Raw genomic sequence first — 14967 nt, forward strand, 5'->3', positions numbered from 1 at the left:
TTTCTTTATGTGGGCACTTAGTGCTATGAACTTTCCCCTTAGCACTGCTTTCATAGTTTCCCATTGGTTTGATTATGTTGTGTCTTTATTTTCATGAAATTCAAGGAAGACTTTAATTTCTTTCTTTATTTCTTCCTTGACCCAGGGGTGGTTCAGTAGTTGACTGTTCAGTTTCCATGAGTTTGTAGGCTTTCTGGGGTTAGAACTGTTGTTGAATTCTAACTTTATTCCATGGTAATGTGATAGTACACAGGTGGTTACTACAATTTCTTTGTGTCTATGGACGTTTGGTTTGTTACCAATTATGTGATCAATTTTTGAGAAGGTTCCATGAGATGCTGAGAAGAAAGTATATTCTTTTCTGTTTGGGTGGAATGTTTTATAGATGTCAGTTAAGTTCATTTGGTTCATTACATCTGTTAGTTCTCTTATTTCTCTATTAAGTTTCTGTCTGGTTGACCTGTCCATTGGTGAGAGAGGACTGTTGAAATCACCCACTATTAGAGTGTGGTGTTTGATATATGCTTTGTGTTCTAGTAACATATCTTTTACATATGTGGGTGCTTTTATATTAGGGGCAAAGATATTCAGGATTGAGACTTCCTCCTGATGAATTGTTCCTGTTATGAGTATAAAGTGTCCTTCTCCATCTCTTCTTATTGATTTTAGTTTGAAATCAATTTTGTTAGATATTACCATAGCCACACCCACTTATATTTTTGGTCTATTTCATTGGAAAACCTTTTCCCAACCATTTACTCTGAGGTAATGTCTGTCTTTGTGGTTGCGGTGTGTTTCTTGTAAACTGCAGAATATTGGATCCTGTTTTTGTATCCATTCTCTTAACCTGTGCCTTTTTATAGGTGAATTGAGTTCATTGATATTAAGTGATATTAATGACCAGTGGTTGCTAACTCTGTTTTTTTTTTCCTCTGGTGATAGTGTTTGTGTGTTTCCCTTCTTTGAATAGTGCTGGTAGAGGGTTGTTAGATGCTTGTGTTATTATGGGTGTCGTTGGCTTTCTTGGGTTGGGATTTTGATTCTAGTATTTTTGTTAGGTTGGGTTTGAGGCTATGGATTGTTTAAATCTTTTTTTCTGGAATATTATGTTTTTCCCATCGATGATGAATGCAAGTTTTGCTGCTTATAGTAGTCTGGGCTTGTATCCATGGTCTCTTAGTGTCTGCAGCACATCTATCCAAGACCTTCTGGCTTTCATGGTTTCCATTGAGAAGTCAGCTGTAATTCTGATAGGTTTCCCTTTATATACTACTTGACCTTTTCCCCTTGCAGCTCTTAATATCTGTTCTTTATTCTGTATGTTTTGTGTTTTGATTATTATATGATGAGGGGATGCTTTTTTTGATCCATTCTATTTGATGTTCTGTATGCTTCTTGAACCTTCATAGGAATATCCTTCTGTAGGTTGGGAAAGTTTTCTACTACAATTTTGTTGAATATATTTTCTGGGCCTTTGAGCTGTAAATCTTCTCCTTCTTTTACATCTATTATTCTTATATTTGGTTTTATCACAGTGTTCCAGATTTCCTGCATGTTTTGTGTTAAGAATTTGTTGGATTTGTTTTTTTTTTTTTAATCAATGAGTTTATTTTCTCTATTGTATCTTTGGTGTCTGAGATTCTTCTATCTCTTGTATTCTGTTGGTTATACTTGTTTCTGTAGTTCCTGTTCATTTACCCAGATTTTCCATATCCAGCCTTCCCTCGGTTTGTGTTTTCTTCATTACGTCCAATTCATTCATTTCTCAAGTCTTGAACTGTCTCCCTTACCTGTTTGATTGCTTTTTCTTGTTTTTGTTGGGTATCTTTGAGAGATTTATTTATGTTTCTACCCTTTTGTTTGTCTTCTCTATTTATTTACAGCAGTTTTTCACCTCCAGTTTTAGGTCATATATTATTTTCATAATGTTCCATTTAAAGTCGATTTCTTCTACTTCTTCTGGAACAGGGTGTTCAAGTCTTCTTGTTGCATGATGCCTGGCATCTGGTGTTGTCTTGTTGCCTTTCAGGTTGTTAGAGAAAGTCTTGCATTGGCGCCTGCCCATTTCTTCCTTCAAATGTAGTCAAGATAGTCTTGGCGTCTTGGTCCATTCTATGCTATGATTGACTCTGGGTGGATCTCCTCAGTGCAGGAGAAGGAACTGTTCCTGGGCCAAGGACCTTGCCGACAATAGGGCAGGCTTGGGTGAGGCAGGGTCGTGTGGAACAAAGAAGCCTCTGAAGCAGGAGCTGAAGGTGCCTTGTGCTTCTTTTCCGGACATTCTTCCCCACCCTGGGATGGCACCCACTCACCGATCTGGATTGTTGTCCTCAGCATAGGGACAGGGGCTGCTGGAGGTCCATGGACCCCACAAACCAAAAAAAAAAAAGCACCAAAGACTTTTACTGAGTCAGAAGTTCACTAATTGGTGAGACTTGCTTTTCAGTGAGCTCAGGGTCTCGTCTCTGTTTCTATTTTCTAAATGCCATGGTTCCTGATCCATATCCATACCACAAAATTTTCCATGTGATACCGCAGGGCTATTGGTAATGAAAAATCCCCAGACTATCTTAATACAAAATATACAGCTTTAATAAACAGAAGTAAGACTTATAACAGCTTACACCAGAATTCAAATGATCCGTTCAGGCGCAGGAGCCAGGCGAAAAAGAGAGCTAGGGGAGCGGGCTTGCTAGGTTTATAGGCAGGCTATAGCCTGGGGGCGGCACACCCCAAAAACAGAATGTGGTTGGCTGAACTCCCCTATCATCTTCCCCTTTTTTTCTAAAATAAGACAGAACCAAACCAAATACAACTATATACAATAGAAGCAAATAATAAATATAAAGTTACAAATAACAAGCAATGTTAAGCAAGAAACATATAACAAAAGTTCTACTAAATAATGTAGATGGTAACTACAACTATCAACTCTTCAACTCCATCAATGATCTTAGAAGGAAAATAATTCTACTCCAACAGCCCGGAAGTATAAGTGGGAAACTTCCGAAATGTGCAACGAATGGAAGAGATAACTGAATACCTGGGCAATCACCCAAAGTCTCGTATGTAATGTTGAGTTAACCAACTTTGGCTAAGGCCTGATGTAACTGACATGCCATTTTTCAAAGGCAAGAAACCTTTTAGGACTCTCTCACCCTGTCTTGGCAAGATAAGACAATCCTGCTTTTATCCATTTAGGATATTTTGTAATTCTGTCAGTGGTTGAGGTATGGGCTTTTTCTTTGCCCAAAGGTCAGTTCTGCCAGGAAGAAGGCAAGCTTCATGTGGAGTGTCTTTGGTGCTCAACGTTCTCTCAGGAGTAGAGTGGTGATGCCAGGAGCGATTGTGTCTCACTACTATAGAACTATGATTTAGATTAAAGGCCATTTTTCACAGCTCTTCGAAGAGGTTGAAGATTATACTATCTATACTAAGTATGATCTCTATGCATCTAAATAACCTGATTAGCCTAAATATAAATATAATAAATATATATGACTATTGATTTCTATCTATCTAACTTGACGACTAAGAGAATGAACAACTGTGCAATGATTGAGGACAATGACCTCCAAATGTAAACAATGTATATCATTACATAAATATCTTAATCAGAGGAAGGAATGTAAATATATGTATATATTAATACAAATAGAGGTAGAAACATGCTCACATACAATATTCAATATATCAACGTACAAAAATCAACACCAATACAATTTTCTAAAACCAATAACTCACAAATACCAATATATTATTATCCCATCACCAATCAATCCCCCTTTTTTTGATAAACACCCCTGAGTTTATAAAATACCTCCCCCATTGCCTCATCCCTACATCAATTATAACCAACCCCTAAATGATGTCCCTAAACCTGAGGGCAAATTCTACTGGGAGAGGGGACGTCATCCTCTAAAATTGCTTCCAGCTATCACGGGGGTGACGTTTCTCTTAGGAGGGGTCCTGTGAAAATAATTGATGGTAAAATTCCCATATAAACATTTGGTGTGAGAGAGTTGTAAATAGTCTCTGAATAAGTTGAGGAGGTCTGGCTAGAGTGTTGTCAAATATTGTGCATCATCTGGAACTGTTTTGTGTAGCTGGTACCAAAAAACGGGTCTAAAAAATAGCGCTATCAACATTATGATGTCATAGTAACCAGGTGGAGTTGGATTTGGTGTTGTGCGGCCCCATCTTCATCCTAGAAGCTTTAAAGATTACTGCAGGAAAATTTATTGTTTGTCATGGGAAAGTTAAACATTATCTGTGAAGACATATACAGACATATATATATATATTAATAAAGATAGAAACAGATGTGGGGAAAGGCAAAGAAAATTTATCAATTATAGTTATTCTGTCCCGTATTTTGGCTCTTGACCTGAAACAGAAACTCTGGGATATCTCTTATCAACAGGCTTGGAAATGAAGAGGGACTGAGCCATTGTCCAAGTCCAAAACCAGCTCTACATATTTATAAATAAATGCACATTAGTATATATTAAAAAATAGTAATACTTACCTAAACTATTTGGATTCATTGTTGATCCTCTTTTGGTTGTAGGTGGTTTCTATATTCAATTATCCAGTGTCCCTTGGATCCTTTGAAAATGAGCCTTCTCCTGTGGAGACAAGAAGAGAACCCTGCCCTCAACCGTTATATTTCTCATACCTTTGGTATGATTATTATCCTTGTAAGTGAGTTATCATTTATTTCTTCCAAGAGGCTTCTCCTCTTCAAATCGAACCTTTATTAATTTTGATGGCATCCACAATTTTTCCTCTCCTGTGGAAACAAGAGCAAAACCCCTTCCCCAACGCAGCACATCTCCTGGCTTCCACTGTGAATATAGGCTCTAGAAGCAGCAGGAATGTTAATTTGGGTATTCCATTGCTGCAATAGGTCACGGCCCCATAAATTCACTGCAATATTGGCTACATATGGCCTTAGTTTTCCTATTTGTCTATCTGGACCTATGCAATTGACCCATCTCGTGCTTTGTCTTACTTGAGATAGAGTTCCAATTCCTAGGAACTGAATATCTACCTCCTGAAGAGGCCAATGTGGATGCCAAGATTCTGGAGTAATGATACTTACATGTGCACCTGTGTCCAGTAAGCCAGTAATAAATTTGACATTTACACACTCTTAGCTTTGGTCTTTGTTCATTTTTAGATGTCTGCCAGAATATTCGTTTACTTTGTCCTCTTAGATTTCTTGATTCATTCACCACATTTAACTAATCCTTCAGGCCATTATTGCTTTTAACAGCAAGCATGGGGCATTCTATTTTCCCTGAAGAGGCATGTTCTCTGCAGTGATCGGAAATGACTGGACCACATTTGCCATGGGGGCCTTCGAGAGGACCCCTATTGAGTTTCCCGATGGCAACAGGTTGCCCTGTTTATCTCTTGTTGACCTACACTCATTTGTCCAATGCCTGCCCTTTCCACATCTCCTACATAAACCTGAAGGCTGAGTCCTCCTATTCCTGTTATTCCTAGAAGAGGCATTATTCCTGGAATTCCATTGTCTGCAGTCCCTTTTCATGTGTCCCATTTTGCCACAGTGAAAGCATTTTGTAATCTGATGTCTCCTTTTACCTTTGGAAATTGCTTCTTGCACCCATGTTTCATTGCCATAATCAAATGTGTCAACATTCATTGTATTGTAATACCCATTCATCCAAAAGTGCTGATCTGATCTTTAAAGGTCCAAGGATCCTTTTGCATTCTATGTTGGCATTCTCATAAGCCAAAGACTCAATTACTATATTTCTTGCTTCTGGATCAGGTATCCCTATTTGTACAGCCTTACTTAGTCTTTGTAAAAAGTCACTAAAGGGTTCTCTCTGACCCTGTTTGACCCTGATATATGATTCTACTCTCTGACCTGAGTCTTGAACCCTGTCCCAGGCCCTTAGAGCTGCTGTGGCACATATGAATAAAATGTTTTCATCATAAAGAGCTTGTTTCTGAGGATCAGAGTAAAGTCCTTCACCTAGAATTTGATCTAGAGAAACCTCAATTCGTTTGGCTGATTCTTGTTGTTGTAAAAGTCTGGCCTCTTGCTTGAATAGGCATTTGAAATGCCGTAAAGGTCCGTTTCCAAGGACAGCTGACGTGAGCTGGTTCCAATCTTGAGGGGTGGCCCTGCTGCTGATAGCCCAGGATTTTAACATCTCTCTAACAAAGGATGAATGTAGTCCATAATTCACAATTGCTTGTTTAAATTCTTTCAGATCATTCATATGTATAGGCTCCCATGTATGTTCTTTAATGACCTTAGGGTTTTTGGAGCCAGTTATCTTTTCTGATGTTATTACTGGAAAGGCAGGTATAACTCTGTGTAGACTCAGAGTTTTCGGAAGTAAATGTTGCCTTTCTACCTTTTGCTCCTGTTCATCAGAGTCTATGATTTCCTCAATCTTATTAAATCTGCTCACCATTGCCTTCTGTAAATCCTGAATCTCCTGTCCAGTATTATGCTCCAAAGCCTTCATTAACGATTCTAAGACATGGAGCTTGTCCGTCAGAGACACCATTTCCTCCCTGGACACTATCGCCTTCATTGATAATTCTAAGGCGTGGAGCTTGTCCATTAGAGATACCATATCCTCCTTGGACATAATCCTCATGGCATGTACTGTGCCGTCTTGTATGGAAATCCTGTCAATTAATCTATCATACCCTTTTGATAAAGTCCAATTTTTACATTCAATGGTTATAATCCTCTCAGCTAATGTTTTAGCACTTACAGTCATGGCCTGGAGGTTATGAGTCATGTTGGTTGTCCCCTCCTTGAGAGCTCCAAACTCTGATCTAGTCTCTTCCTTGAAAACTCCAAACTCTTTTTTGAGGAGATTGGTGTCATTCTGAATTGTCCTTAAGGTTTTAATCTCTGCCCTCAGCATTGCTGATTCAATCTTGAAGGACTGCATCGTCCTTATAAATATCCAAACACCAGAAAATTGACAAGTACCAGAAATAACCAAGGAAGAGGAATATCAGAAACCTCATGGAGGATATCCTCCATGGCACAATTAAAAAGGCCATTGAATTTTTGGATAGTAATATTTTCTGACATGTTCAAACAAAAGAAATTGTATTTATTTATTTGTTTTCAACTGAAAAGAAAAATCTTACCTGTAACGACCCTTGCCTGCCAGTAAGTGGTGGGGGCGCACCTGAATCCACGTGGCAAAGGCGCCGACCTGGAAAGATTCTGAAATATATACTCTCAAATCCAGAGGTTACTTTCAGGCTTGCAGAGCAAGCCAAAGTCAGCCTGGGCTGCAGGGAATACACTGCCCGAGTGGGGGTCGAGTTGCCACTTGCCCGAGTTCTGCGGTATTTGCAGAAGCCAGAAAGTCCCCAGCCCGATTCTATTGAATGGAGCTGGAATCCAGTGCAGGCTTTACTGTAAAGGCCGCCAGGTGCTATGTGCGCTCAGGCTGCTAGGCCCGCGCCACAAAGTGGGAAAAAGGGTCCACGTTTGGGAGCCAAATGATGCCGCAGGGCGATTGGTAATGAAAAATCTCCAGACTATCTTAATACAAAATATACAGCTTTAATAAACAGAAGTAAGACTTACAACAGCTTACACCAGAATTCAAACGATCCGTCCAGGTGCAGGAGCCAGGCGAAAAAGAGAGCTAGCGAAGTGCGCTTGCTAGTTTTATAGGCAGGCTTTAGCCTGAGGGTGGCACACCCCAAAAACAGAATGTGATTGGCTAAACTCCCTTTTCATCCATGTGTGCGAGAGATCCAAAAACATGCTTATGCTTATAAGGAAGCATTTTTGCAAGGAACTATTTTCATAGTACCCCAATAAAATTTTTCTATGAGATATTTTGGCTCTTTTACTATGATTTATTTTGTGGTTTCATATAGATATGAACATAGGGAACAACATAGGGAAGAATATCAGGTAGAGAAGGCACACCAGGAACCATGATTGAACCAGAAAATATTCTTCCATACAGATTGTGTGTGTACATTGGTATTTAGTTTATGAAATTTCTTTGAGTAGTGAATGCACATGAAGTAGTTGCACACAAAAGTGTTTTATACTTGCAGATTGTCAGTTTACACCCCAGTTGTAAAAAGAAAACATCATGCAATGCTGAAAATGTCAAGGGGCACTGGAACTCAGAACACTGTTTTATGATCACAGTATGTGTTTTATAAAAAATGAAATGTGTAGTTACAGAAATCTGCTAATAAATGATAGATTAAGTAAATGAAACAGGTGCCACAGATAGGCATCAATTGATCAGTTTTTTAACTGTGTATTTTACTTTATGAAACATAATCCTTGTTAGCTATTTCTAAAATTTTTCTGACTGCATTCACTTGGATATTGCTTTCAAGAATATAGATTTCGTTCTCTTTCCTTCTGCCTCTTATTTGGACCTAGGGAGCTAGGTCCAGTGTTCCAACGTGGTTCTCCGCCTCCATCTCCATCCATCTCCAGATGAGGGTTCTATGGTGACATGCAAAATATTCATCAGTATGGTTGTGGGCCAAGGCCGGTTCAGGCACCCTCTCCTCTGTCCAGAGAACCATCTGGGGATCTCTCCTTGGACCGGGGATCCCATATATAATCAAGTCTCTTGTAAACCCTAAAATGATTCCCTTAGTTGAGGTATATGCTTGCCTGATCCCATATCCATCCTTCCTCCCTCCCCCCCATCCCAGTCCCCCGATCTTTCCCCAATCCTCCCCTACTCCCTTCTCTCTAACCCTCTCCCTTTCTGACAACCCTCCCACCCCCCCATGCACCCGAGGTTACCTGGGACTCTTGTCTATTTCCTACCTCCTGGCGGATAGCTAAATAATCTTCATCAGGTTCATCTTCTTATTTAGCTTCTCTAGGATCACGAATAATAGGCTCAAAGACCTTTAATTATGGTTAGAATCCACTTATGAGTGAATACATACCATGTTCCTCTTTTTGGGTCTGGCTTACCTCACTCAGTAAAGCGTTTTCTATGTCCATCCATTTGCATGCAAAATTCAAGATGTCATTGTTTTTTACCGCTGAGTAAAACTCTAATGTGTATATGTTCCACACCTTTTTTAACCATTCTTCTATTGAGTGGCACCTAGGCTGTTTCCAGGTTCTGGCTATTACAAATAGTGCTGTTATGAACATAGTAGAACAAATGCTTTTGTAGTATGTTAGGGAATCTCTAGGGTATATTCCCAAGAGTGAAATTGCTGGGTCCTGAGGGAGGTTGACTCCCAGTTTCCTGAGAAACCGCCACACGGATTTCCACAGTGGCTGCACAAGTTTGCATTCCCACCAACAATGGAACAAAGAAGGCAAGGGCAAAGGAAACCTTCATCCGACGTTGGATGGCGATACAGATGGAGACCCATATTGGAACACCGAACTGAGCACTCCACGGTCCAAATGAGGAACAGAAAGATGAAGAAAATTAAAAAAGTAATCAGGACTGCGAGGGATGCGAGCACCCGCTGATACAAGGGAACTGATATAATGAGAGTTCACCAAGGCCTGTTGGACTGGGACTGAACGAGGTCGTGATCCAACCAGATTCTCTGAATGTGGCTGGCCCGGAGCCTTTTTGAAAAGCCATTGACAATGACACTGGGACTTGCTTCCTCTGCATATACTGGATTTTGGCGCTCCAGTCTGTCTGGACTCTCACCTTTCCTGGACCTGGAGGGAGGGGGGAGGAACTTGAACTTCCCACAGGGCAGGAAACCCTGACTGCTCTAGGGGATGGAGAGGGAGGAGGAGAGGGAGTGGGGGGAGTGGGAGGGTGTTGGGAGGAGGGGCTGAAATGGAAACTTTTATAATTTAATAAAAAAAAAGAAAATAAAAAAAGTAATCAGGACTGTGAGGGATGCGATCACCCACTGATACAAGGGAACTGATATAATGAGAGTTCACCAAGGCCTGTTGGACTGGGACTGAACGAGGTCGTGATCCAACCAGATTCTCTGAATGTGGCTGGCCCGGAGCCTTTTTGAAAAGCCATTGACAATGACACTGGGACTTGCTTCCTCTGCATATACTGGATTTTGGCGCTCCAGTCTGTTTGGACTCTCACCTTTCCTGGACCTGGAGGGAGGGGGGAGGAACTTGAACTTCCCACAGGGCAGGAAACCCTGACTGCTCTAGGGGATGGAGAGGGAGGAGGAGAGGGAGTGGGGGGAGTGGGAGGGTGTTGGGAGGAGGGGCTGAAATGGAAACTTTTATAATTTAATAAAAAAAAGAAAAAAAGAATATAGATTTCGCCATAAACAGACAAGTAAATCAATGAATGACAAATTTGTGTTAAGATTACCACACACACACACACACACACACACATTCCAAAGAACCATGAATAAAATATCTTTTGTTAAAATAAAGCAGTTTATTGTTGCTGAAATTCATTGTTTTGAAATCTAAAATTTATATTCATTTATTTTTCGTTTATCCTTTGCAGTTGGCATAAGTCATAGACCACTTCCCAGACATGTCTTGATGCGCAATAAGCATGAGCTTGTGTCTGATACCTGCGGCATGTGTGCAAAAACATTGATGATACATATTATCCTTATACAAAGATATAAGACCACCATGCCTAATATATAAGTCTGTTTCCAACGTACTTGTAATTATGTGCATGATTGAATATGCAATAAATACTGTTCAGTATTCAATTTACATGCTGGTAAGGGTTAGTGTACCTTTCTCACCATGGAAATGTGCTTGTTCAATGCTCTGGAGTCAAAGTTCAGGAACAGAAAGGACTTCACACTTGGGAAAAACCCAGAGATGATTGCTTATGTTTTCACCAAGAATTAGCAGAAGTTATTCATAAGAATGAATAAAAGGATGCAGGAGGTTGTAATAGAGCAAACAGCTTAATCTCTATGTCTCTCAGTGGAGAAATCCTTTTCTCTATGGCTAGATTGATGGGGTGATTATTATTATGTTTATTACTGCTGTTGTTGTTATTATTATTATCATGCTTAAATGAGTGCTTATATTTTTTTACACAGGATTTCTCTGTAACTTTGGAGTTTGTCCTGCAATTCACTGTGTAGACCAGACTGGCCTCGGATTCACAAAGATCCAACTATCTCTGGTCTCCTTAGGGATGGTTTTAAGGCATGTACCACCACTGCCCAGCTATGAGTGGTTATGTTTATGATCCTTTTTTATGTGCTTTCCTAAATATCTTCAGGTTTTTGATGACTTCAGTACACCATTTGATTTGTTCAAACATGGTTTCTCTAAATATTCTTAGGCATTTGCCCTTTAAATCATGTGCAATTTCCTTTCTACAATTTCTTTGCTGAAAACTAGATCCATGGGCACTGTAGTTTTAAAATGACTCTTTTTCACTCCCAGACTCTGCTTCACCCTAAGGGCTTTTTGATTGTTCTTTGAGACTGTGTCTCCATGATCGTCTCTATATCACTGTGTATAGAAGTTGATGAGTGTAAAAGAACTGGGTGATCATAAGGAAATATATCATGTTAGTCCTTTAAGCCATGGGAAAGAAAAGGAAGGTACCTGAAATTACATGGAGCAGTTTATAGTGTTGGTTTTCTGTTTCTGTGCTCACATATCCATAACAAAAACATCTATTCATATGTGTGTATAACAGCTACATATAGATTTCTTACAACTCACTATTACTTCTATGACTGGGTAATTAATGTCGCAAAAATACATGAATTTAAATTTCTGACACATGTGGTAACTGGAATAGAGTTGACACACTTGTTTTAAGTGTTATAACCTAGAATTAGTGTACAATCTAGGGTTTAAATGAGAGTTGTCAAATGTTCAGTGCACTATACACCCTGGAGCCACTGTATCAGATTGTGAAAATGCTCTTGTCTAGGGGAAAACATATCACTGATGCTTTTGACTGACACTCTTATGGAGACTCTTTTGTAGTAACTACTTTTGATCCTATGACTAACATAAATTGGAAGGAGAAGTGTCATGGCTATGATTGACTGGCAATAAAAATAGAAATAGCAGGGGAGTTAAAACTCAGTTTCTTCATAAGAGTCTTCATAAGAGTGTGCATTTGTAATCAATCAAAATTTATGACTGAGAGATTTTGCTAAAAAAGAAGAACATTTACTGAGTATTTAGAGAGCCATCTGTCGAAACTGTTAATTTACATTCTGAAGCTGATACAAAAATACTTGTGAACCAACAAGTATGAACATTTATTTATTTTTTTTACAAAGAAATGGTTTATTTAACTACCATCAGAACATGTTGGAAAACCCAAATGATAGTGTTTATACATGTTACTTTGTGTTGAAAAATACACATATTTAATTAACCTTTCTCTCTCTCCAGAATGAGATGCATAAGCCTGGATAATTCCTGAAGAAAGGAAAATTATTTATATCATAGGTTTAAAGTAGACCAGTGTGTTAATGAGTCTGCATAGATTCAGTAATGGCATTAAAGCAGTTATATTCATTATGGTTTTGAATATGGTTCAGAAGAACTCACGTTGGAAAGATAGGTAATGAGACAGAACTTGAACATGCTATGTTTCCTCCAGTATAACATAATCCCAGAGGGGACAATATCTCCAATACATGGTCTCTGGAGGGAGACCAACAATGTGTTCAAACCACAGTGCATGTGGATCAACAAAGCAAAGTGTTTTTAAGATTTATTTTTTATGTTATCAAATGTTCTACACACATGTTCAGTGCCTGGTGATTTCAGAAAATGCTTCACATCCCTGCATCTGAATTTACAGGCAACAGTGTGCTAGTGGATGGAGGGGCTTGGACCTTAATCAAGGCTCTGTGAGAGTAGAGCAAATACTTATCAGCTGGTCCTTCTCTCCAGCACTGAAGAAATTGATTCTTTGATGTTCAAAGATGTGATTTCTATCATTAATTTGTAGAAACATAGAACTTAATATAAAACACAAGAAATTGTAGAAGTCAAATAAAAACCATACAAACAGAAACACTTCCTTTATGTGAAATGAAAATGGGTTCAGAGAATTTGTGCAGTGATTTCAAACTTCTTCCTATTTAAGATTGATTGAAGGGGGTACTCAAAAGACAGATTTGAGCATAATTACATTAGCTTTCATTTGGGAAATGAAAGTAGAGTTGTATCCGAAGTGGAAAATTTCTTTGAACCTTGAATGGACCCTCTTGTACATTGAAAGGTGTTAAAGGTACATGTCTGCTGTGGGATGTGACAAGCAGAGTAAGAGACAAGGGATGTGACAAGGGAAGCAAGATACAGTGTCACATACTCACAGAGGGAAATGTAAATGCAGGGGAAATTTTACCTTCCATATTAAAACAATGGAGTATAGCATAGACTACACCAGAGCAGGGAAACACATTAGGTATTAGAATTGAGCTCAATTAAACTTTTATTTTGTTTATTTCAGGTTCAATCCCCCAAAATCCAGGAATCACAACACAAAGCAATTATTGTTTTTCAACAACTATCTTACTCTGAAACTTAAAGTCTACCTAATTTTCAGTATACTTTGTAATCAACTTTTGTTACACCATGAACTAAATATATATCTTGATCTATAATGAATATATTTTAAATAAATCAATTCACATAGTTGTGCACAAAAGGACACAACAGTTATGTATGCCTGTGTAGCTAAATACATTCACTTCCATTTACAGCGTTGGGACAGTTCAACTTCAATAACCTCAAAAGTCATGTGATATGAATGTTATTATGCTCACTATTCTCTCAAAATGACTCAACCACAAAGAGAGGACTGGGCAGCAGCTTTCAGTTCAGCTCTTGATCAGAGGCCTTAGAAAATTGTCTACTAATTTTCCAGGACAGGCAGTAGCTGGATACCCGAGAATCATGACTCATGAGGAGAAAAGGACACACAGCGGGGAAAAGTAGAGATGCCATTGCAGTCACATGAACCAGAGACCAACCTGGATTGTATAGAACAGCCCCAAGGAGTTGACAGATGGAAGAGATTGTGTAAAAGGTGAAAAACGTACTGACCAGCAGAAGGATGGTTTTAGTGGCTCTTGTCTCAGGGGAGGATCTGGAAGAAACATTGGATCTGGACATGTATTGCATTCTTTGCTTGTGCCTGTACAGGGTTACAACCATGGAGCCACTGGACCATAACATGAGGACCAGAAAAAGAATATCAGGAGCTGACAGCATTGCTGCATACAAGATGTCACTGGTTTGGTCATGACGGGAAGCATAGCAGTATAAAAAAGATTTCAAGTTTTCTGTGCTTTCATTTCCATATTTTGCCCTCATGTGCACAAGATTAATACTGCTAATAAGGAAATGAATTACCCAGTTCAGGTACACAGAGTAACAGATGTACTTGTGTGAATTTATTTTAAGCCCCGAATACCTGGAGTCCGTGGGGCTGATGATGATGGCCTGGAAGACACTGAGGAAGGTGGTACTGCCAATCCCCACACCCCTACTTACTCTGTGAAGAGAGGTCATCAATTTGCATTCAACATCATTGAACAAGTTGTTCAACCCAAAAGTTACTATTGTCTGAGGTACTCCTTTAGTCAGTACAGTTAAGATGTTTGCTATAATCAAGTGCATCAGAATCCAGTCTGTAAACTTTAATCTGTACCTCATTAGGTAAACAAACATGTAGTGCTGGAGAAGAGAGAAATTCCCCAGAAATGCAATTGTAGTCAAGGACAAGAAGATCATTGCTACAGACAGCTCGCTGGCTTCCATGCTGTAAGTTACTACTCCCAGACTGAGGAAATCATGTGGAAAGATGAGGTTTGGGCCACATATACTGTATCATTGGACAAACAACATTCTCTATCCTCAATGAGTCCACAAGATAATTCAGTCTGTAGGGCATGTGCTTCTTTGACATGAATTAAACATGTGAAGGCAGTTGAATGGGGCACAAAGTGCTCAAATATTTGTATGTTCATACTGTGTGAAATGTGCAAAGAGGC

General features: G+C 39.2%; 1 protein-coding gene across 1 annotated transcript; it reads right to left on the reverse strand.

The window, feature by feature from the left end:
* Nucleotides 1-13786: 13786 nt before the first annotated feature.
* LOC125411773 (vomeronasal type-1 receptor 4-like) lies at nucleotides 13787-14734 on the reverse strand. Its single transcript, XM_048452097.1, has one exon. It carries the CDS (start codon nucleotides 14732-14734, stop codon nucleotides 13787-13789), a length of 948 nt encoding a protein of 315 aa, XP_048308054.1.
* Nucleotides 14735-14967: the final 233 nt, after the last annotated feature.

The sequence above is a fragment of the Myodes glareolus genome, chromosome 1, assembly GCF_982192425.1.
Source record: "Myodes glareolus chromosome 1, mMyoGla1.1, whole genome shotgun sequence".
Classification (NCBI taxonomy): domain Eukaryota; kingdom Metazoa; phylum Chordata; class Mammalia; order Rodentia; family Cricetidae; genus Myodes; species Myodes glareolus.